Raw genomic sequence first — 24,561 nt, 5'->3', positions numbered from 1 at the left:
TTGAAGGCTTTGGAGAGGTCCAGAAACAAACATGAGATTAACTTGTTGTCATGAGAATTTGCAGTAGAATTAATGAAGGATATCAGAGTAGGAGCTGTACTGTGATTTGGGCGGAAACCATGCTGTGTGTGGGGGTAAGCAGATTTTGTAGCAGGAGGTGATTGAGGAGCTGTTTATGGATTATGGTTAGGATGCAGCAGATGCCTGTTCTAGGACTGCTGCTTTTGGTTCAGTGTTGAGAAGGTATTCTTGGCTTCGACTTCAACCATTGCCTGATGATATCAAGGATAAGTTGATGGATACCCCTCTTGATAATAAACACTTGTTTAGGGAAGTTGCAGCTCGTTTAAGTCCCTTCAGGATAAGGGGAAGGCCTTACAGGCACTCAAATGTGTGTTTATCTCTCCTTTTCCTAAATTTCAAGGAAACTGCCACAATAAGCATGCCTTTGTTCACAAGCAGTCTCGTCATCCTCGTAAGGGCAAAAAGAGCAGCAAGTGGGCTCCTCCTCCTGCTAAGGTTACTCAGACTAAAGGAACACAGAAGTCTTCCTTTCCAGATAACCCAGGTACTGTCTGACTATCCGTTTCTTCCAAACCACATTCCTCTTTCTCTTAGCCTTTCTCTTTCCCTCTCCTTCCTGTTTGGCTTCAGATTACTCAGGATTCATGAGTTCTATCCATTATTCACCAGGGGTATTTCATGATGTAGACACACCATACCACTTTTATGGATATTCCTCAGCATCCTGGGGTACAAACCTCCCTTTTCCCAGAGGTGTTGTGAGACCTTCTGACTCAGAGTACTATTCAAGAGGTGCCTGTGTCCCAAAGGGGGGAAGGGCTTTACTCCAGGATGTTTCTAGTACCCAGAAAAGAGGGTACTTGTAGACTAGTTCTAGACCTCTCTCATCGCAACATTTTTGTGAAGATGCCCACTTTTCAAATACTGTCCCTTCAGACTCTTTTTCCCTCTCTTACTTTTTCAGGCTTATATGGCATCTCTGGAACTCAAGGATGCTTATGTCCATATTTCGATCTATCCCCTTTTCAGGACGTTTTTGCATTTCTCTGTTGCTTCCTGGCATTTTCACTTCTCTGCTTTGCCCTTTGGCATTTCTACTGCCCCAAGGGTGTTCACCAAATGCTTTACTCCTGTGATTGCTTTTTGCAGGCTTCATCAGATCCAAGTATTTCCTTACTTGGATGACCTGCTGATTCATGCCTCTTTTCCAGAGATCCTGCTGCAAAAATCTTCATTTTGGCATTACCCTTCTTCAGAGCCTGGGGACCGTGGTTCACAAAGAAATTCAAAAAAGTCTTCTCTGACTCCTCAGGATCATGTCTTTCTGTATTGCAGGATTCAGACAGTGTCTATGCTGACATCCCTGCCTCCTCCCAAGGTCTTAACTCTCATTTCCTTCTTTCAAACTCTTCTTCCTCTGGCCTCCATTACAGCCAGGGAGTTTCTGAGCTATCATTTCTGAGGTTGGTATGTCCGGATGTCACCTTTATGCCCTATGCTACATGAGGACCATACATGTGACGTAGGACATTCTTTAAAGCAACAGTAGGGTTTTGTGTATATCGTCTGGACATTGGCCAACCTGAGGCAGGGAATCCCAGGCGTAAAGAATACTGCAGCAGTGAAGGAAAGGATCTCTACTGTTATGGTAAGATTTTACATAGCTATACTTTATTCTGAACAAATTTATCTGCAAAATGGTTGATTTTTAAACTGATTTTGTTTTTGGGGGGGGGCAAAATGGTAATGAAAGAAAAATGCTTTAACACGCACACATGCATGCAAGCATGCACATGCGCGTGCGCACACAAAGTTAAACTTAAGGTAGTAGAATACTGTGGCTTTGTAAGTTGCTTAGCATGCATCTAACTATCAAATGTAGTATTTCCTATGCATATACCTTTTGTATTTCTCTTAATGAACAAAACTGATCTTTTGTCCACATTTTATAAACAAGCAAATCCAAATTAATTTAAAACAAAGCAAGGCAGCTTGGTACTAAGTATACAATTTTCTTGTCATATGGTTGTCTTGAAACTGGGTGGTGTACAGTATACATATTTCTTATGTTTTTTTCTGCAAGTAGAAAATGGAAAGTAATAGGGAAAAACAAATTTATCCTCAAGTATGAGTAAAGCAGATGACAGGATGTCAGTGTAGTGTAAGATTAAGGGTCATTTAGTTGGGTTGACTTTCTTTCAAATATTCAGGGAAAGGGGAAACAAAAATTGCATATTTTGCATTCATTGTTTTCTACAGCTCATAGGTTCATAGGGTCATACTAGGCTATCTGCCCTAGGGCATTTATAAGCCTAGCCAGAATGTGTTTGGCTTTCGCCACCCATTTTAAATTTATTTTGCTATGCCCTTTTTCGAGGTTAGTATACTGTGTGCCTCTGTCTAACAGTGACACAGAAGTGATACCTGGGGTAAACCTACGATCTCCCATCCACTCATCAAGATTCCTCTTGAAGACAGTCAATGAGGGACTCTGCCTAACCTGGACTGGGATTTTATTCCAGAGTGAAGGGAGCTTCTGGGTTATGAACCTGTCCCTCCAGCATGTCCTGTTTATTTCAGTGCTGAGGTTCAAGTCTCTCAAGCGCGTAGCTCGATGGATTTGGATTTTCTGAGGTGCAGCATGTTCATTAATTCCGGGTTGGACATGGCTTTATACGTCAGGCACAAATCACCTCTGAACAGGCAGTATGCCACTGAGTAGAGCTGGAGTTTCTTTAACCGGGCAGCATATGGCATCTGTTTGAGCCCTTTGATCCTCTTGGTGAGGTACTTTTGGGGTCTTTCCAGTTGCTGCAGGTGTCTGGTAAGGTACATCCCAAAAGGGGCATTGTACTCAATTATGGGCCTGATGAGGGATGAGTAAAGAGGCACGATGACCTCCCCTGATCTAGATGTGAATCCCTTCATGATTAGGTGGGCTATATAAAATGTTTTTCTACCCACTTTGGCCACATGGTTGTCAAACGAGAGATTGCAATCAACTTGGGTCCCCAGGTCCCTAATTACTTCTTCTGTACTTAATGGATTACCACCTATGTGGTAATTTGTGGGCACTTTGTTTTTGCCAAAGGGGATGACTATACACTTTTTGGCATTTAGCTTGAGGCCATGACTCTGGCACCAGTTGTCTGTTTATATGAGGCCCTTTTGGAGGATGCTTGTGTCGGCTGGAGAGTCGATTATGGCGCCCAGTTTGCAGTCATCTGCGAACTTGGTCAGCCACAGTCCTTCCGTGTTGGCCTGTACCTCCGAGAAATATATACCGAACAAGAGAGGTCCCAGGACTGAGCCTTGTGGGACACCACTTGTAACTGGTTTGGAGTCTGACATGGCTCCAGCAATTCTAACCATGTGGGTTCTGTCCTTGACCAGTTTGCAATCCATCTAGTGACATAGGGGGTTATATTTAAGCTGGTGAGCTTATATATAATGGCCGAGTGGGGTATTGTATCGAAGGCTTTTGCGAGGTCCAGGTAGGCTGTGTGGACCACCTTCCCCTCGTCAATGGCCTTGGTGACTGTTTCAAAGAAATCAACCAGGTTTAAGAGGCAGGATCTGCCCTTAACAAAGCCGAACTGGGTAGAATCCAGTGTCTGTAGGTCCCCAATATCTTTATTTATGAGGTCCATGATGATCCTTTCCATAGCTTTGCAGACCAAGCTAGTCAGGCTTATGGGGCAATAGTTTCCAGGATCCGTTGAGGCACCACCTTTATGGAGAGGGACCACTGTTGCTGTACACCACTCTTTGAGCACATATCCTGTAGTAAGGCTGAGATTGAACAGTAGTTTTATGTTTGGGTTTAGCTCTTCTTGGAGTTCATGTAGGACGCAGCCGGGACACCGTCTGGTCCCATTGATGCTGTGTTTTTTGCTTTGGAGAGGGCGGCTCTTACCTGAGCATCTGAGATGTCAGGGGGGCAGCACTCTGTTGGGATAGATATTTGCTCTTTTGGTGGGGAAGGTGGGGAGAAGTTTGCACTGAACCTGTCAGCTAGGATGTTGGCAATGTCTGTGGGTGCAGTGTATTTTGTCATTTTGGACTAATTCTGAGCATATCTGGGAATTACCACCCAGGTTCCTAACATAACTAAAGAAAGCCTTGTGATTATCCTTAGTGTCCTGTGCAATTTTTCTCTCGAAGCTGGCCTTAGACAATTTTATGAGTGCCTGTAGTTTTTTGCTAATACTGATCAGTGATGCCTTCCCTTTTTGGGATTTTGCTCTATCATTTAGTAGCTTCCTCCTTCTATTGTATTGTTTGTTTATGGCTGGGGTCCACCAGTCAGGACGTCTGCCTTTGGAGGATTGGGTCTTGGTTTTATTTGGGATCGCATGATCCATGCATTCCTGAAGGTGTTCATAGAATGCGTTTATAAAGGATTCTGCGGTCTGGGCCGTATTTTCCACAGGCCTGGGGGCTTTGAAGGATTCCACCTCGGTTTTGAGGAGTGTGAAATTTGCTTTAGAGAAGTTTTTCACTGTGGTTTTCTGGGCAGGGGGTGGGGTCGGGATGTGAATATCCAGTGAGATTAGTTTATGGTCTGATCTTACCAGTGAGGGATACACTTCTGGTCTGGAGCATAGACTCCCTATGTTGGTGATGATCAGGTCCAGTATGCTTTCCCCTCTTGTGGGAGTGGTAACAAGTTGTTCCATAGCATTTGAGTTTATAAATTCTAGGAACCTTTGGGCTAGGGTGTTGGAGCTAGAGTAATGCTCCCAGTCTATGTTTGGGTAGTTGAAGTCGCCTAATATAATGGTGTTTGGAGAGACCTTCATATTTTCCAGTGTTCTCAGGAAGGCCGAGTGGGGTTCCTGGGTTTGGGAGGGTGGTGTGTAGCAGGCTATAAACTGGAAGGCAGTTTTACCCACTGTTAGTTGCACATGGATAGTCTCTGATGCTTCGTGCTTTGCCACCAACCTGGAGGTGTGAGTATCTTTGATGAATATCGATACCCCCCCCCTCCTTTTGTGGTTCGGTCCAAGTTTTGGGGCCAAAAAGCATGGTATGAGGTATAACTTGGTAGTGCTGGGGTGCTCTCGGGAGCCCTGAACAAGGTTTCTGTTACTGCACAGATATCGATGTTCTCCATGCTAAGGAGAGTTTCGAGTGCATGCATCTTGAGGTTTAGACTTCTGGCGTTGAGTAGCATTACTCTTAGTTTCTTATCCCTTGTGATACCTATGGAGGTGGGTTTGTCTTTTGAGCCTTGCCTAAAAAAGGCACTATGGGGGTAGCAAGAGCCTTTGCCAATATCCGAAAGCCCAGTGGTGACAGGTGCAAGCCGTCCCTAGCGAAGCATCGTGGCTTGTCGAGCAGATCATCCCAAGCTGACAGGCATTGGATCCCCTTTGAATGACACCAGTACTTAAGCCAGTTGTTGAAATTGATCATCTTGTCTTCATATTGTGGCATCATTCTTGGTGAGGGTAAGATGCTACTCAAGGTCAGGGTAATACTGGCCTGGGCTACATGCTCAGAGAGCTCCTGTATGTCTCTTTTCATGTAGTCCAGGGAGGTACATCTCGGGTCATTCACACCAGCATGGACAATGACTGAGTCATATTTGTACTTGCCTTGGAGTGACCTGAGTGCTTGTGTTATGTGGCGGATCCTAGCGCCCGACAGGCTGCTCACCGTGACCCTCTCCTTGTTCAGCCTGGTGAGTGGGACGTCAGTGTGCCTGACGATAGTCACCTATTTCTTCTTACAGCACTAAAGGCAACTAATAAAATTTACCGGAATGAAATCTTGTTGGTAAACTGGAATATGTTCATCATATTTTTCACTACTGCAATAGCCTAAGTGATATGGGCTACTGCAGCAGTATGTGTGATCATTCAGACTTTTACTGTTATGGTAAGTTTACTTACACAGCTGTACTGTGTTGATCATGTTGATCACTGCAGCAGCTGCCCAAGTTAAATAGGTTATGTCAGCTGGCTGTTATTTCCTTAGCAGCATATAACTTGTGTAGCTTAGGCTACTGCAGCAGTGATCCTTTGACTGTCTACTATTATGGTAAGTTTTATATACATATATATATATATATATATATATATATATATATATATATATAGGCCAGGTGCATAATAATGATACCGTGTACTGTAGGTGAAAATATGGAGTCATAAATTTCACTCTTGATTGTGTCAACTCTGGTAATGTAGAAGGATAAAGCTCTTACTGTGGTCCAGGTGACCCAAATGAGTAGTGCATGATTAATGAAGATAGCAAGGGGGGGGGGGCAGAACAGGCCACAGCCACAGAATGCAAAAATTCCCCTTAGAGGGTAAGGTTGGGAAGCAAATGATGTGGCCTGATAGTGGGTGTAATAAAACTTGCACCTATGTAAGGAAGGAAGTGTGTAAACCTTGTGGTGACATGGTATTTTCATCCCCCCACCCACCCAGTAGATGAGGTCAGGGCCATCATAAGTGCCCTTACAGCTGGGCAGCCTGTGAGGACCACTGCAACCTTCATGGTTGACTGAATGATGCCCCTCCTCATCTAGATGGCTCTTAACTCTGTGGTTATAGAGGACTCCCCACTGTGGAGAAGCTAATGAGCTCAAGTATGACTGGGAAGAGATTTGATGGTAAGCTGCAACACCGGGTGGGGGACGATACCTAAAAATAACTAAATTCCATTTCTGATTTTGTGATTCATGAGCTGAAATGCATACCATTCCCAGCAGTTGTACATATTAATGGTATACCTCTCAACACTGTATGTTTGTTGTGTTTGTATATAATGTGAGTAATATGAATGTGTGTATATATAAAATTTTTGTTATATAGTGTGATGTAGGCTGTAACCAGAACCAGAATGTTTCAGACTGTCATATTGATAGCACCAAGCAGTCACTGCAGGTTAGGATTCTCTTTCCCTTTTCAAGGCTTTAAGCCGTATAAAGTTCAGGAGAAAGGGCACCTAGGTCTGGACTGATCCTTCTATGCTAGATTTCTTCCTCCAGCTGTGGCATACCTTTTGCAGCACCCATATGGTGCTGAACTCTCTTTTCTGTTTGTTTTCAAAGCCCATGCCAGATATTTCACTCCCTGCTGCACCAGAGGCATTGACTTCTGAGATTTCTGACAGATGACCATTTCTTTAGTACTGCGGCTCAGTGCTGATCTTTTAACAGGCATGTTCTTGCTGTGTAGTAAATCTGCTAGGAAGTATACTGAAGTTTATCTTGCCATCAGTGCTGTTAATTTGTACAAGCCAGAAACAGCCAATGATGGTTTAAAACACTGTTCTTGTTCAGAAAATATTTCAAATGGCATGACATTATATGGCATGTTTCATTAGTTGTACTGCAAATGCATTTGTATATCCATTGTGTTGTACATTTTATTCTGTAGACTCATGACTGTCCAGCATGTTTGAGCTTGTATATTTGTAACTCCATTTTTTTTTTTTATACATTAATGGCTTTTCAAGTGTTGTTTTGAAGTGGTTGATAACTGGCTGTCTGCTGAAGTCAGGGGCCCCTTATTCATTAATTCCCAGCTGAGAAGCATAGTTCTAGTTTAGTGCTTAATCTTTGGTTATTAAAATTGTTATCAATATATAATGAGTTGAATACATTTGTGCAAACACTGTGTCTTAATATTGAAATCAGATATGATTCATTTAAGTTTTTGGCTTTCAAAAGCAGCAAGGACGACTTCCCAGAGCACCAACAGCAGCCAACATTCCAAAGCACCAGCGCCTATGGTAAGCTTGTGTCATTTTGTTTACAAATGCCTTATGGTAAATGCAAATAAAAATGCTTTGATGTTGTTTTTTTCAACATATAGCATCCATAGTATTTTATTCTAAAAATATTAACTTTACTTATTTTGCTTTATTACAGCATTCTTAACTGTCTTCAGTGTCTTCTTGGATATAGTCTTTTCTCTTGCGGTGCTCTGATTGTCTGTGTAGTTTGCAGTTGGTGGCAAGCTTTAGCTATCCCCTATATTTTTTTGGAGGTAGGATGGATGAAAGGTATATATAGCCATCCGCAGTGGTTTCAGTTACATCAGAACCATTTTATTTCCACAGTACCCTTCACAGAGAAAAAGAAAGAAGGCGGTATAGATCCTCCTCTTACATGGTAATACCTGTCAACTCTTCACACTGTGGCTTTGCTTGCAGTGCCTCAACTGGTCAGAATCAAAGCAGTCAGTATCTTCCTTGTTCTCAGCTGTCCTTCCTTCAGTTTTGTGCCTCCTTCCAAGCAGGTCTGGATTCTTGTAAAGCGGTCATTTACACTACAACACAATCACATTAATTTTCTTTATTTCCACTGTAAAAGAGGATGGGTTTCTTGGTCTCTAAATTGTTCAAAAGCTAAGGTTTTTAAGGTTAATTGCTTGTATGCATGAAAGATATCCTTTTTGGTAAGTTATGTAGGCTACTTTGTGTGGTATGGGCTGCTGGATTCGTAGGCACCCTCTATCTTCTGCATTAGCTGCAGGATAAAGAGCATCTCGGCCACAGTACTGACAGAAGCACAATTCGTCATACATTTGTCAGTTTGTGTTGACTGCACCACAGAGGAGCAGATTTTCATGCACTGCTTGTTTACTGATGAAATGAGCACTATGGTTTATGGGTGGTGCTGGGTGGGGGGGATACTAAAGTTTATGGATGGTGCTTGATAGGTGAGATAGGAGTACTGCTTCAGGATGTGTTGCACAGAAGACAGTATATGTTGCAAAGATAGACTGCTGAGAAGTTGAGAAAACAGCTTCTTTAACATTTTTAAAAGCTGTAAAATGTGTGGTTGGTGTAATAAGTGTCATACCCAATAATTCAGTAGTATCCATTGAAGTAACTGTAGTATAACAACAAGTACTACAAATAGTTCTATATTTAGTACATGAGAGAACAACATATTTCCGACAAAGTATTTTTTTAATACTTTGAGAAATAGTTGCTTCAATGAAGCATTAAAGCGTGATGTAGATTCAAGCATTTAAATACACTATTTTATTGTTCATTTTAACAGTTGATTAGTCGAGATCTATTTCTTTTTAAAATGCCAAGAGTAGAAATATGAAAAAGCAGATAATATACTGACAGTTCATGCAGAATTTCATCTGGTGTTGAAAATCATTTAAATTGTTCCATCACACTTGTATATATAAATGTACATTGCAACATTTCATAACTCAAATTCCATGATGCATTTTAACCCTTTCACACCTATATGATGTGAGTGATTTCTTAATGAAAAAGATTGTAAACTTAAGGATAAGGCCAGATAACTACTTTATCCCTAGGTGACATCCTTGTAGGGATGGTATGGAGGTCTGTCTATACACGTTAATGGACAAAGAGCTATGCATCCATTAAAATCTGTGGATTCATCCTCCCAATACCTTCCTTGCACTGATATCATCCACAGTAAAGTTTGCTGAACCTTCACTGATGTCAACATAAGGGAACAATGTTCCTACTTAAAATAATTGTCACGCTTAATTGGAGTAAAGGTGGATAGGCAGCATATGCCATAGTACATAAAGTGAAGCCAGAAGGTCTGATGAAGACTTTATATTGCTTCTGTTTCTTGGGTGAGGGAGGTTAAGGGAACAGAAAATCACAGCGTGTGTGTGTGTGTCCTGGAATTGTACATTACTGTTAGCACTATGAGGAAGGGAGAGTTATAAGATAATGGTGCACAGCAAAGCAGACTGTTGTCTTTGCATTTCTGCAGTGCTGTTGTACCTGAGCAGTTGAGATAAGGTAGGAAGTGCACAGCATGGCACATTGCAGTGAAAGAACACATTTGTGCTGAGAGATTTACATCAAGTAACAGAAGCACAAAATGTATACAGTGCAATTGGAGTTGCACATATTCATACTGCTAGGGGGAGAAATAGAGGAAAATGTTTGTGTGTGTGTGTGTGTTTGTGTGTGTGTGTGTATATATATATATATATATATATATAAATATATATATATATATATATATATATATATATATATATATACATAAATATATATATATATATATATATTGTGTGTGTGTGTGTGTGTGTATATATATATATATATATATATATATATTTACACACACACACACGTGTGTATACATATGTGATAGCTCCAGTTGGAAAATGTCTTTGCAGCTGTGAGAGCTGTGCCATGGCGGAAGTGGTAACACAGTTTGGAAAATTTGTAGGCCATGTTTGTCTCAATGCACACTCTTGCAGACAGGCTCTCATTTGCTTCTTATTAGGGTTCTGAACTTGGCACCATATTACTGATCTTTGTTGAACTGTATTACAGGAAGTACAGTCACAGTTGTCATTAAATTTCCGTAACTGCAGTACTATAACACTTGTTAACCTGTTGTGTTTCACCTCTGTGTTTGTGTGGCTTGTGCATAATATTTTGCCACTTCCTGTTGAGATCCATAGCTCTGCTGCAGAGAACGTGCATTGACTTCTGCCCAGTTAGGAAACCTCTGTAACTGTGTTTTAAGTTATTTTTGGTAAACATTTCTTGCACTCTGTATAGCTGTCTGTTATTCTTGTTAAACTGCAGTTTTGAGTAGTACTTTGCACCACCTGTAAGCTTTGTACGTGAACATATCACCACTTCATCTTAGAAATGCCATTTAAGTATTTCACATGTTGTTTTCTATGTACTGGATCTGTGCAGTGCAGTCCTTGTTTGCAAACCCTGCCATTAAACTTTAGAACTTTTAACAGCTTCATTTTTTTATATTTGTTACGCTGTTTTATATCCATTTACTTGTGAAAAATAGCAGTGTCTAGTATTTATCTTTTTTGCTGGGTAACAGGTACAAAGTGTACTGAAGCATTATTAATTTAACTGCAGCTCTAACATTGACATCTCTTGGTTGGGTTTTTCCTCTCGTCAGACAGCATTTGGTATCTTTTTCTGGAAATTTCATAATTTATAATAGATGCAAACCCATGACAGTGCATGTTGTGAGATTAAGGTGAATACATGTGTATTATTGTACCTTGCACCAACTGGCCCTTTTTTTTCTCATTGCACTGTTTAGTTGCCAGTCCATGCTATCACCAGCAAAAAGTTTCTGCATTTGTGTATGCTTTTCTTTTTATCCTCTTACAAGTCTTTCCAAAGTCAGTAAGAATGGCAGGAAGAAGCTTTTTCACAGGACCAATGTGAGTTATTGACTTGTTGCATATTGACTGGGTTTGACTGCCATCTGAGATTCTGCTTGACTGATTAGTCGAGGCTGTTGTCTGCTTAAGGTAAGCCCACTGCCTGTCAAAGCTCACGGGGATTCCTTTACACACTGATTATTCGGTGCTGTAGGAGACTGAAGGCCGAGAGGTGCATACCTTTAGCCGCCACTTAGATGGTGCAGGCCGAAATGTTTACACCATCCTTTCCCCACCTGATTGGGTTGGTTTCTTGTTTGCCCACCTTCTTGGGGTGGCTGATTCTTTGATTTTTGCAGACACAGGTAGTAAGAGGTTTCTTTTATGGCGGCCTCCCTCTGCCCATCTTGACTGGTCAGCTGAGGTTGAGGAACAGTCATGGAATGAGTCTACTTTTTGATTCACAACTCCTGTGATAGAGAGTGAGAATTCACTTCCTGTTTGGACTCAGAATGTCAGGTCTGAGATTTTACATAAAGGGATTTCTCTTCTATTCCAGCATCCTGTCCACTGTAGACCTCTCTATTTTACACCCCTCTTTGGCATTCATGAAACCATTTTATTTATTCATTTAGCCTTTTTTGGATGGGGTAAGTCTCTCTAGGCTTGTAGCCTCTTGTTAGGGAGAACTGGGGTGGCATTAGGGGAAATTTGGCCAGAATACTGGGGAACTTTCTCCTGTTCTTTTCAGTAAGTGGCACAGGATCTGTGTATCAAAGTAGTCTACCACAAACTCAGACTGATGGGATTTGATTTAACATGTCATCTGAAGGACAGAAAAACACATTTGCCCACATCTGTTAGACAGTATAAAGCTCAAGTAAGATGCTGTGCTATGTGGGGTCTCTCACCCCATGTATGCCACTCACTCGTTACTGGCTTCCAGATGTTCTGGTATGAACTAGACCCAGGAGATAAGGGGCCCAGGGGCTTCCCAACAGCCTGTTTTTCTTCAGGAGACAGGGTTTATTTAATTTAATATATATGTCGTCTGAGTAAGTGAACTGGCCAGCAGACTTTTTTTTCATTGTCAACCTGGACCATGAGGATGAAGGTAAATGAATATATGGTGATAATTTAGTACAGGGAATCTGCCAATATTCTTTGGGCAGTGGAAGGAAACTGGAATACCAGGTGTAGAATATGAGGACTGTAGCGTTAAAAATTAATGAGATTGCTTCAGTAGTAGTAGAGAAAGCAGTTTGAATACTGATTGTATGGAAGTCAGACCACATTTATGATCTGTTTGTGTAAACTTGGGTGCAGACGATTGTCACTGTTGAAGTGACACCACAACCGCATGTGCAAAAATGAGAAAAGGGGTTCTGGATGGATGGATTCATTTATAAAGACTTCTGACAGGGTATGGTGTCAGCGGATGGTGAAATATTAGCCAGAACTGAAGAAATTTATATAATGTCAAGAGTTTCTGTGTTTGAAAGAAGAGAAGTATAATTCTTAGAAATTTAGCTCAACTGCAGTCACTAGGATTTCTTTTATTACAAGGAAATTTTGCAAAAATCTGAAAGCATTGTGTTCAGAAATGTGATGTATTCATCACTGCAGTTGAATTAGCTGAAATTTGTTTATTTACATTTGTTTACTGGGAAGGTCCAACTGGGCCAGAAGCCCGTTTTCAGCGGAGGATCGCAGATAAAACCTCCACAGAAATATTAGCAAAATACAATAATTAGATAGCACAATAGTATACATATAGGAAGATGCAGAATGCACATCATCTGGTTAGTCTGTACAAAGAAGTATTCAGTACAGTTTTCTAGTAGATACAGGTTCAAAAAGAAAAACACACAAGCATTGCAGTAAAGATCACTGCGAGAAAAATAAAATTAGTACTCTATACATATTAAATAGCTATGAGCAAATGAGATTTCCTTTATATATAATTATATTTTTTGAGTAGGAATAACAGGAGAGGGAGAAAATGAGGTAAGGAGGAGACAATGTGATGAGAGAGTTTTAAGATATTTTGTCAGTCAGGTCTGACGCAGGAGCAATGCCAGTTTTTGGATAGCTGTTCAAATAGTAGTAGTTTGAAATTGGTAGATTCAGGTGTGTTTTGGTGGGTGTTGAGTAGAGAGTTCGATAATTTGGCTATCTGATTTGAGAATAGGGCTTCACCGTGAGTGTTGTTAGCTTTGTTTACTGTGAGAAAGTTTCTATCTGCAGATCTTCGACATCGTGAGTAGGGAACAAGTTCTTGAGGTTTGGGCAGTTGTCAGGATGGAAGATATTGTGTGTGAATTTAGGTTGGTAGAGATGGAGAAGGTTAGGTAGCTTGAGACAATTTAATTTATGTAGAGCAATACACTGGTGGGTGTGGTGGGGAAGGTTGGCTGCAAAGCGAGATATTTTGTTGTAGCAAGTTTCCAGTTTGGTTAATTCTGATTTTTTTCAAGTTGGTAAAGAGGGGGAAAGCATAAAGCACTCTAGAGAGGAGGAAGGTTCCGGATATGGATAGTCTGGTATTGTCAGTGAGGAATGGCTTGCTTTTGTACAGTGAGCCAAGTTTGATGTGAACTTTCTTAATTGTGATGGCTATGTGTTGGTCAAATCTGAGTTTGTTGTTGATAGTCGCACTGAGGAGTTTTATATGCTCAACTGGTTGGATGACCATGTTGTTTGCTGAGTGAACAGTGAAGGGAGGGGTGGTAAGTGATTGTGCTACTAGTAAATAGCATTAACTGTCTCTTTTTGGACAGGATTAGTTGTGATTTACTTAGATATGTTTCAGTATCATTAAAAGCTTGTTGGGCTATTATTTGGAGGTCTGGTAAGGTATCTGCTGACCAGATTAAAGTTGAATTGTCTGCATACTGAACTAGTTTAGTGTGTGTTGTGGATGAGGCTAATTCATTAGAAAAGATTATGAAAAGAAGGGCCCTAGTATGGATCATTGGGGTCTCCAGCTGAGACAGGCAGGAAGTGGTGAGAGTTCAGATTTCCATCATACTGCTTGTTGTCTGTCAGAAAGATAGCTTAGGAACCAGGAGAGAGGAATCTTTGACAGATTTAGTGAGACCAGAGTATTAAGGAGATGTTCGTCATGTTTCACTGTTTCAGTCATCACATTTGGGTTATCTTGGCAGGGGTAGCCCTCAGTCGGCCCTAATACCAGAGGCATAGTATTTCTGCATCAGTTGCTGTCACTCCAGGACTGACATCAGGTCGTCAGTGGTATAAAATCAGGCAGCCGAAACCATTACATCAGTCTTTCTTGCTTAGGAGCCCGAAGCAGAAGCAGTTTGCATGAGTGCCGGTCGGCCACTACCTGAGTTTTCATTTCCGAATTGAAGTCTTCTAAAGCTAAGTACCCCATCGGGGATCCTTTTTTCTTGCTCTAACAGATGTCAGAAAAAGTTAACAATTGTCTCACCTATGGAAAGCAAATACCACACCAAGACTTCCATTCTTACTGCATCACCTGTTTAGGCCCAGACCACGACGTCCCTCCCTTTCGCTTTTGTGCTTTGTTTCAATGCCAGATCTATATGTCGTCGGACCCGTATTATAGCTAGATATTTTCGCTCTCAGTCCTCGAATTCCGATATGGCTTAGGTAAGCCATCTGACTACAGATCTTCCGAAAAAAGTAAGGATAAAGACCGAGACAGCCCACACGGGTCCAAAACTGCCGAAGACGCTTCCGTTAAGCAAGTCGTTAGTTCTCAAGTCCTCAGTGAAGCACTTTTGCAGCCCCTGATGCCCACTTCTGTGGATTCGCAGGCCACTATCGAGATCCTTTCAGAGTCCGGTATGTCGCGAGACTCTTCTTTGACTACGGATCCTGCAGATGTCTCTACCTTGGATGGGTTCGGAGCCGCTGAGCAGGCACCAGCTTCCAAGGAAGTACTTAGCACTACCGATACTCGACACAGACCAATGACTTTTTTCACATCTTCAGTTGTTTCTAAAACTACCAAGATTCTAAGGCCCAGGGTATGAACTACGCCCAAAAAAACGATGACCCAAGCTCAGGCACCTGCTTCCTTGCCTCAGTCTCAAATTCTTAAAATGGTGGAAGACCTTATTATGCTTATTAGGGGTAGCCAGGCTTACCCCTTCCAAAAGAAAAAGACTTGTCCACAGTAGTTTTATCTGAACAGGAGTCCGATGACCCTGATGCTTCTGAATATGAAGACATGCAAACCATGTCTGCTTATGAGGATTCTGATGCAGAGGAATCCATTCCTTCTGCTTCTCCACCTGAGGATTTTTCATTTTGGGAAACCCTTTATACTTTAAGGGAGCATTTCCAATGGAAATGTCAAGACTATCCTCAGTCAAAAGAGAGACTCGGGGAATTTTTAGATTTACCACAGCACAGACCTTTGGCCATTCCTCCTGTCCTGGATGTTGTGGATGACGTTTTTATGGAATCCAGTTTGACTCCTGACACCCTTCCTCCTGCTGCCAGGAAACCTGACAGGTACTACAGAGTCCCTGACTCTCACAAATTCCTTTTCAAAAATCCTACTGCTGACCCAGAGGTCATCTATCAAGGACCTAAAGGAATAAAAGCAACCTCAGCTAAGAATCCTACCCCCTGAGACAGGGATTCCCGAGCTTTAGACAGATGGGGTAATAAAAAGTATACACCTCTGCTACTCTTGCTAGTAGAGCATTAAATTGTCAGTTCCACATGCTGAAATATCAGCAGCATACTATGGAACTCCTCAAACAAAAAATATCTTCCTTTCTTGTTTGTGCAGAAAATAAAGAATTACAAGAGCTAGTGCATTCTGCAAGTCAAGTTACTAAGCACACCTTGCAATGTGGCTTTGACGCCCTAGAAGCATCTTGCAGGGCAGCTGTCACTAGTTCTGTCCTTAGAAGACATGCTAGGCTTAAGGAGCAGACATTGCCAGACCATGTCAAATCCAAATTATTGGACACACCATTGAACAAAGACAATTTATTTGGCACCAAGGCAGAAGTCTTAAAAAAGATGGGAGAAAAAGCTAAATCTGTGCAGACAGTTAGACTTTTTACAGGTCCAGACTCTGAGGTTCAGTAGTCATTGCCCCTCCAAGCACTGGTCCTATCCTGCCCCCTCCAGGCAAACTCAGCCCAGACCCAGAGGAAGCAGAGCCCCCAGACAGCAGCCCCAGGGAATGCAGAGATCTAAGCAATGGAGTTCCTCCTCTTCAAAAACAGGGAGTGCAAAGCCACCCCTTTATGGTAAGAACTCACAATGAGTTTACACCTCCACCCCTTACCTCTGTCCACCTGCTTGTGCCCCTAGGAGGAAAATTCTCCTTCCATGCAAGCAACTGGGCCTCAACTACCAACGACCGATGGGACCTCAACATAGATACAGATTTTATTTCCACACTCTGCCAACCCCAGAAGGGTTCCAGAACTTCCTTCAAACCAGTGGGCAGAGGCCAAAAAGCAAGTCCTTTCCCTGCTCTCCATGAGGGCAATACAGCATGTTCCTGCAGAACAGATAGGCCAAGGTTTCTATTCCAAACTCTTCCTGGTACCTAGAAAAGAGGGCACCTGGCACCCAATCCTCGATCTGTCTATTCTAAACACCTTTCTGGTGATACCAAAATTCAAAATGTTCACCCTCCAGCAGCTTCTTCCTATGCTTTCCAGGGATACTTGGTTAGCCACCTTAGACTTGAGGCCTACCTACACATCCCATTCAGGGAATCTTGCAGGAAATATCTACGTTTCAGGGCAGGATCTATGCACTTTCAGTTCTTTGCGCTTCCCTTTGGCTTATCTGCTGCTCCCAGAGTTTTCACAAAATGCCTGGCTCCAGCCATTGCGTTTTGCAGACAAAGAAATGTTTAAATTTACTCCTACATAGACTGTTGCCTGATTCAGGCAGACAGGATAAGCTGTTACAGCACCTGACATTTGTAAAGGACCTTGGATTAAGCACTTGGGTTTCAGACCAGTTGTTTTACATTAGGAAGGTTTGTGGCAAGCACTGTGGTGGCAGGACAGGTAGCTTTCATCCTTCTAAGTTGGGAACTGCTGATTGAGAGCCCAGTGTCCAAGTGTATTAGTTCTGGTTTAAGCACTTGGGCTTCAGGCCAGTTATTTTACATTAAGAAGGTTCGTGGTCTGCTCTCTTGTGGGAGAAGAGGCTGGACTCTGCCCTTCTGAGCTGGGAATTTCTGGTTAAAGGTTTATAGTGCCTGAATATTTGAACTGTATCTTACTGAAATTGGTACACCTTGTTTGCTGTAGCATAGACTAGATCCAGGCCTGCTGAATCTAGCTTTGTTTATATGCTGCTTGTTTGTTTGCTTATTTCCCTGGAACGCTAATTCCACCTAATACGCGGCTTCTCAGCGCTTCTGTGGATCACTAGTGATAGCTGCATTGCTTACTGTACTTATTTCCTTGTTTTACTTGAAAGAAAGTTACTGTTTGTCGTTTTTGCATTTAGTTACTTGTAACACATTGCACTCAAGTTACCTGGCACTCGCTCACTAAAGCAATTATATAAGTCAGCACTAAAAATTAAAAGCACTACACCCTTACTCCCCACTGGCCCTTGTTTTCAATTATTAAGGAATTCCCAATATTATTGTAGCATGTCCAAAGATCAGTTGTCAATCTCCTCTCCGGTCCAGCTGGTGAATCTGGGAATCTTGAGGCAGTGTTATAACTGCCTCATGTACGCAGACAACCCTCTCCTCCTCCCACATAACACAAATACTTGCGAGAGATGCAGCTATTTAGCCAAACTGGAGGCTGAGCTCTCTCAACTCAGGACTGGCAAGACCAGACAGGAGGAGAAGGCAACTACACACACCACAAAACCAGCCTCACATAATGCTACCACACCCCTGAATCAAACACATAAACACACAAAGACATACTCGGAGGCTCTGAGTAAAAATTTACCTAAACAGCAGAGGCCTCCAAAGCAGACACCCAAACAACTGCTACCTCAAGACACCCCACAAGCAACACATAAACCACAAAATCAGTGTGCAAAGCAGTCACAGCCCTTAAGGCCAAATACAACACCAAACATACTTGTCATAGGTGACTCCATAGTCAGACACACTGACATCCTACTCACCAGGCTGAACAAGGAGAGGGTCACAGTAAGCTGCCTATCGGGCGCTAGAATCCGCCACATAACACAAGCACTCGGGTCACTCCACGGCAAGTACAAATATGACACAGTCATTGTCCATGCTGGTGTGAAAGACCTGAGACGTACGTCCCTGGACTACATGAAAAGAGACATAGAGGAGCTCTCTGATTATGTAGCCCAGGCAGGTATAACCCTGACCTTGAGCAGTATCCTTCCTTCACCAAGAATGATGCCACAATCTAGAGACATGATGATCAACTTTAACAATTGGCTTAATGTCTGGTGTCATTCAAAGGGGATCCAGTGTCTGTCTGCCTCGGATGACATGCTTGACAAGCCACGCTGCTTCGCAAGGGATGGCTTGCACCTGTCACCCCTGGGATTCCGGATATTGGCTAAGGCTCTTGCCACCCCCATAGTGCCTTTTTTAGGCAAGGCTCAAATTCTAAACCTACCACCCTAGAAAACAAAATGGGAAGAAACTGAGGGTAATGCTGCTCAGTGCCAGAAGTCTAAATCTCAAAATACACGCACTCGAGGCCCTTCTCAGTATGGAGAACATCGATGTCTGTGCTGTAACTGAAACCTGGTTCAAGGCTCCTGAGAGCACCCCGGCACTATTAGGTTTTACCTCATATTATGCGTTCCGGCCCCAAAACCCAGACCACACCACAAAAGGAGGGGGTGTATCCATATTCATAAAGGATACCCACACCTCCAGGTTGGTGGCAACGCAAAGCCGGAAACCATCCAGGTGCAACTAACCATAGGCAAAACTGCTCTACAAATTGTAGCATGCTACAGGCCACCCTCTCAAACTCAGGAACCCCACACAGCCTTCCTGAAGACACTGGAGGGTATAAATGTATCTCCAAACACCATCATATTGGGTGACTTCAACTACCCGAATATAGACTGGGAACATTACTCAAGCCCTAACTTTCTAGCCCAACGATTCCTAGAGTTCATAAAGTCAAATGCCATGGAACAGCTAGTCACTGTTCCCACAAGAGGAGAAAATATACTAGATCTCATTATCACAAACATGGGGACAAAATGCTCCACACCGGAAGTATATCCCTCATTGGTGAGATCTGATCATAAACTAATCTCACTGGAAATCCACATCCCGCCCCCACCCCAAACAAAAAAGACCACAGTGAAGAACTTCTCTAAAGCAAACTTCACACTACTCAAGACTGGTGTGGTATCCTTCAAGGCCCCTGAGCCAGTGGAAACCACAACCCAAGCTGCGGAAGCCCTTACAAATGCCTTCTATGAACACCTCCAGGACTGCATGGATCAGGCAATCCCAAATAAAACCAAGACTCTTTCCACAAAGGGCAATCGTCCAGTCTGGTGGACCCCAGCCATTAACAAACTTTACAATAAGAGGAGAAAGATATTACATGATAGAACAAAATCCATAAAAGGGAAGTCACACCTGATCATTATTAGTAAAAAAATACGAGCACTCATAAAATCAACTAAGGCCAATTTTGAGAGAAAAATTGCCATGGATTCAAAGGACAATCATAAGGCCTTTTTCAGCTATGTTAGGAACCTGGGTGGAAACTCCCAGATATGCTCAGAATTAGTCCAAAATGATACAAAAATCACTGAACACACAGACATTGCCAACATACTGGCAGACAGGTTCAGTGCAAACTTCACCCCCCTCTCCCCCCCTAAAGGAGAGATAACTATCCCAGCGGAGTGTAGCCTCCCAGACATCTCAAATGTGCAGGTGAAAGCTGCTCTCTCTAAAGCTAAAAACACAGCATCAATGGGACCGGATGGTGTCCCCGGCTGTGTGCTACACGAGCTAAATGAGGAATTAAACCTGCACATAAGGCAGCTGTTTAATCTCAGCCTTACCACAGGATATGTGCCCAAGGAGTGGTGTATGGCAACTGTGGTCCCACTCCACAAAGGCGGTGCCTCTACGGACCCTGGTAATTACCGCCCCATAAGCTTAACAAGTCTAGTCTGCAAAGCTATGGAGAGGATCATAATGGAGCTCATAAACAAAGATATAGTGGACTTGCAGACATTGGACCCGACCCAGTTTGGCTTCGTCAAGGGCAGATCATGCCTTTTGAACTTGGTCTACTTCTTCGAAACAGTCACCAAGGCCATTGATGAGGGAAAGGCAGTCCATACAGCCTACCTTGACCTTGCAAAGGCTTTCGACACAATACCCCACTCGGGTATTGTAGAAAAACTTACCAGCTTAAATGTAAACCCGTATGTCACAAGATGGGTTGCAAACTGGCTTAAGGACAGAACCCACAGGGTTAGAGTTGCTGGCGCTATGTCAGACTCCAAGCCGGTCACAAGTGGTGTCCCACAGGGCTCGGTCCTTGGCCCCCTATTGTTCGGCATCTACTTCTCAGAAGTACAGGCCAACATGGGAGGACTTTGGCTGAGAAAGTTTGCAGACGACTGCAAACTGGGCGCCATAGTGGAAAGTGCATCGGACACGGATATCCTTCAGAAGAGACTCACAGTAACAGATAGCTGGTGCCAGAGCCATGGCCTGAAGTTAAACGCCAAAAAATGTATAGTCATACCCTTCGGGGAAAAACAAGGTAACCCAGAGCTACCATATAGGTGGCAATCCACTAAGCACAGAAGAGGTTATCAGGGACCTGGGGACCCAGGTTGACAGTGGCCTTTCTTTTGACACTCACGTTGCTAAAGTGGTTAGAAAGACCTTCTACATTGCCCACCTGATCATGAAGGGATTCACATCCAGATCTAGTGAGGTCATTGTTCCCCTGTACTCTTCACTTATCAGACCTATGATCGAGTAGAATGCCCCATTTGGGATGTATCTCACCCGACATCTGCAGCAATTGGAGAGACCCCAAAAGTTCCTCACCAAAAGGATAAAGGGACTCCAAAATCTGTCATATGCTGCCAGATTGAAGAAACTCCAGCTCTATTCAGTCGCATACCGTCTGCTCAGAGGTGACATGTGCCTGACATACAAGGCCATGTCCAACCCGGAATTAATGGACATGCTCCACCTCAAAAAATCCAAATCCACCAAAACCACTAGAGCAAGCGACTTAAACCTTAGCACAGATATAAATAGGATGTGCTGGAGGGATAGATTTATCACTCAGAGACTCCCTATGCTGTGGAATAAAATCCCGGTCCATGTGAGGCAGAGCACCTCGCTGGCTCTGTTCAAGAGAAATCTTGACCTGTGGATGGGAGATCGTAGGTTTACCCCGGGAATCATCTCTGTGTCACTGCTGGACAGAGGCACAACAAACTAATGGGCACAGTATTTTTTCATATAAGGGGTGGCGTAAGCCACAAAACTTTGGGCTAGGCTTATAAATGCCTTAGGGCAGATAGCCTAGTATAAACCTATGAACCTACTGACTTCCCTGGGGTATACTGTCACTGAAAAGAAATCAAAACTAGCCACCACACAAAAAATTGTATTCCTGGTAATAAGCTTGGACACAGCATCCCATATGTCATTCCTTACTGCAGAAAAACAAGCCTACCTATCTCAACTAGCCACCAGAACCCAGTTATCCTCAAGGAATATCCTGCAAGCTCTAGGGTTCATGGCCTCCTGGATTCTACTCATTCCATATGCCAGACTACATATGAGGAAACAGTGGCACCTAAAAAGCCTTTGGTGTCAACACTCTCAAGACCTGGAAATTATCATACCAATGATACCTTGTTTAAGGAAAGATTTCTTTGGTGGGCAACAGCATGCAACCACAACAAGTGACTTCCCTTCTCACAACCCCACACTGCCCATACCCTCACCACAGACGCATCAGACTATGCCTGAGATGCACACCTGGATGGCAGGTGCATTCAGGGCCATTGGAACCCAAATCAAATACATCTGCACATCAGCCAAAAAGAGATGCTAGCTGTTCAGCATGCCCTGATAGCTTTCAGACCCCTACTCTCCCCAGGGCCTCTCCTGATCAAAACAGGCAACACCACAGTGATATGGTATATCAACAAGCAAGGAGGGACTCACTCTTATCCTTTCTGCAGGCTCGCCATGACCCTTTGGCACACGGCCTCAGCCGTGCAACTACACCTGTTAGCACAATTCCTGCCAGGCTCTTTAAACTCTCTGGCAGACAACTTAAGCAAAAACCTGCTAGACCCACATGAGTGGCAGCTAGACCACAGAACCTTCACCCTTGTAACCCAGAAATGGGGCACCCCGAAGGTGGACCTCTTTGCCTCCCACTCTAATCAGCTCAGTAAATTCTGCACCAGGTAACCTCACAGCAAGGCCAGGAAAGTGGAGGCTCTATCCTTCCAGTGGGTAAACCTCTCAGTCTATGCATTTCCCCCTCTACCACTCATTTCAAGGGTACTGCTCAAAATAAGGGAGGAAAAACCCAAGGCAATCCTAATTGCCCCAGACTGGCCATGCCAGCACCTGGTACCCAATGTTGCGCAGCCTGTCACCCCTGCCACCATGGCACCTACCTCAGATCCCAACACTCCTGACCCAGAGGAATGGTGAATTCATGCATCCCCAATTGCAGACCCTCAGCCTGGCAGCCTGACTTATTCCCTGACCTCTCCTCAAGCTGCCAGCCTAAGCAAACAAGTCCTAGATATTATAGGTTCATAGGTTTATACTAGGCTATCTGCCCAAGGGCATTTATAAGCCTAGCCCATAGTTATTTGGCTTTCGCCACCCCTTTAGTTTGAATAATACTATGCCTATTATTTTGCTGTGCCTCTGTCAAGCAGTGACACTGAAGTAATCCCTGGGGTATATCTGCGATCCCCCATCCATTGGTCAAGATTCCTCTTGTACAAGGCCAGCGAGGTGCTCTGCCTCACATGTACCGGGATTTTGTTCCACAGCATAGGGAGTCTCTGGGTGATGAATCTGTCCCTCCAGCATGTTCTATTGATAACCGTGTCAAGGTTTAAGTCTCCCGCCCTTGTGGTTCTGAGGGATCTAGATTTTTTGAGGTGAAGCATATTCATCAAATCAGGGTTTGACATGGCCTTATATGTCAGGCACAGGTCACCTCTGAGCAAGCGGTATGAGACTGAATAGAGCTGGAGTTCTTTCAGTCGGGCAGCATAAGACATATTTTTGAGACCCTTTATCCTTTTGGTGAGGAACTTTTGGGGCCTTTCCAGCTGCTGCAGGTGTCTGGTCAGATATTCCGAATGGGGCATTGTACTCAATCATAGGTCTAATGAGTGATGAGTACAGGGGGACGATGACCTCCCTTGATCTAGATGTGAATCCCTTCATGATCATGTGGGCAATGTAGAAGGTTTTCCTAACTACTTTAGCAACATGAGTGTCAAACGAAAGTCTACTGTCAACCTGGGTCCCCAGATCCCTGATGACTTCTGTGCTCAGTGGATTGCCACCTATATGGTAGCTAGGGGTAACCTTGTTTTTCCCGAAGGGTATGACTATGCATTTCTTGGCATTTAACTTTAGGCCATGGCTCTGGCACCAGTTATCCGTTTCTGTGAGGCCCTTCTGAAGGATATCTGTGTCAGATGTGTTTTCGACTATGGCCCAGTTTGCAGTCATCTGCAAACTTTGTCAGCCATAACCCTCCTGTGTTTGCTTGTACTTCAGAAAAGTAGATGCTGAACAAGAGTGGACCCAGGACTGAGCCCTGTAGGACACCACTTGTGACAGGCTTTGAGTCTGACATGGCTCCAGCAACTCTGACCCTGTGGGTTCTGTCACTTAGCCAGTTTGCAACCCATCTTGTGATGTATGGGTTTACATTCAAGCTGATGAGTTTTTCGATGATACCTGAGTGGGGTATTGTGTGAAGGCCTTTGCCAGGTCAAGGTAGGCTGTATGGACTGCCTTTCCTCATCAATGGCCTTGGTGACTGTCTCGAAAAAGTCAACCAAGTTTAAAAGGCATGATCTGCCTTTGACAAAGCCAAACTGGGTTGGATCCAAAGTCTGCAAGTTCCCTATGTCTTTATTTATGAGTTCCATTATGATCCTCTCCATGGCTTTGCAGATAAGGCTTGTCAAGCTAATGGGATGGTAATTTCCAGGGTCGGTGGAGGCACCGCCCTTGTGAAGTGGGACCACAGTCGCCGTGCACCACTCCTTGGTACGTATCCTGAGGTGAGGCTAAGATTAAACAGCTGTCCTAACTGCGGGTTTAATTCCTCATTGAGTTCGTGGAGCACACAGCCGGGGACACCATCCGGTCCCATGGATGCTGTGTCTTTGCTTTGGAGAGAGCAGTTCTCACCTGGGCGTTGGAGATGTTTGG

The 24,561-nt window shown here is 43.4% G+C and overlaps 1 protein-coding gene across 1 annotated transcript in view; it reads left to right on the top strand.

Annotated features, from left to right (window-relative positions):
- The window catches only part of ZC3H7B (zinc finger CCCH-type containing 7B), a 1,999,702-nt gene that overhangs the window by 960,321 nt on the left and 1,014,820 nt on the right, over nt 1–24,561 (top strand). The window contains exon 10 of the mRNA XM_044087097.1: nt 7,709–7,770. Within this exon, the coding sequence (XP_043943032.1) occupies nt 7,709–7,770 (62 nt within the window). The remainder of the gene's footprint in view (nt 1–7,708; nt 7,771–24,561) is intronic.

Source organism: Protopterus annectens, chromosome 1.part1 (genome assembly GCF_019279795.1).
Source record: "Protopterus annectens isolate FY-2018-M chromosome 1.part1, PAN1.0, whole genome shotgun sequence".
NCBI classification, from domain to species: domain Eukaryota; kingdom Metazoa; phylum Chordata; order Ceratodontiformes; family Protopteridae; genus Protopterus; species Protopterus annectens.
Note: the sequence above shows the minus strand (reverse complement) of the source record. Positions and strands in the feature narration are given on the sequence as shown.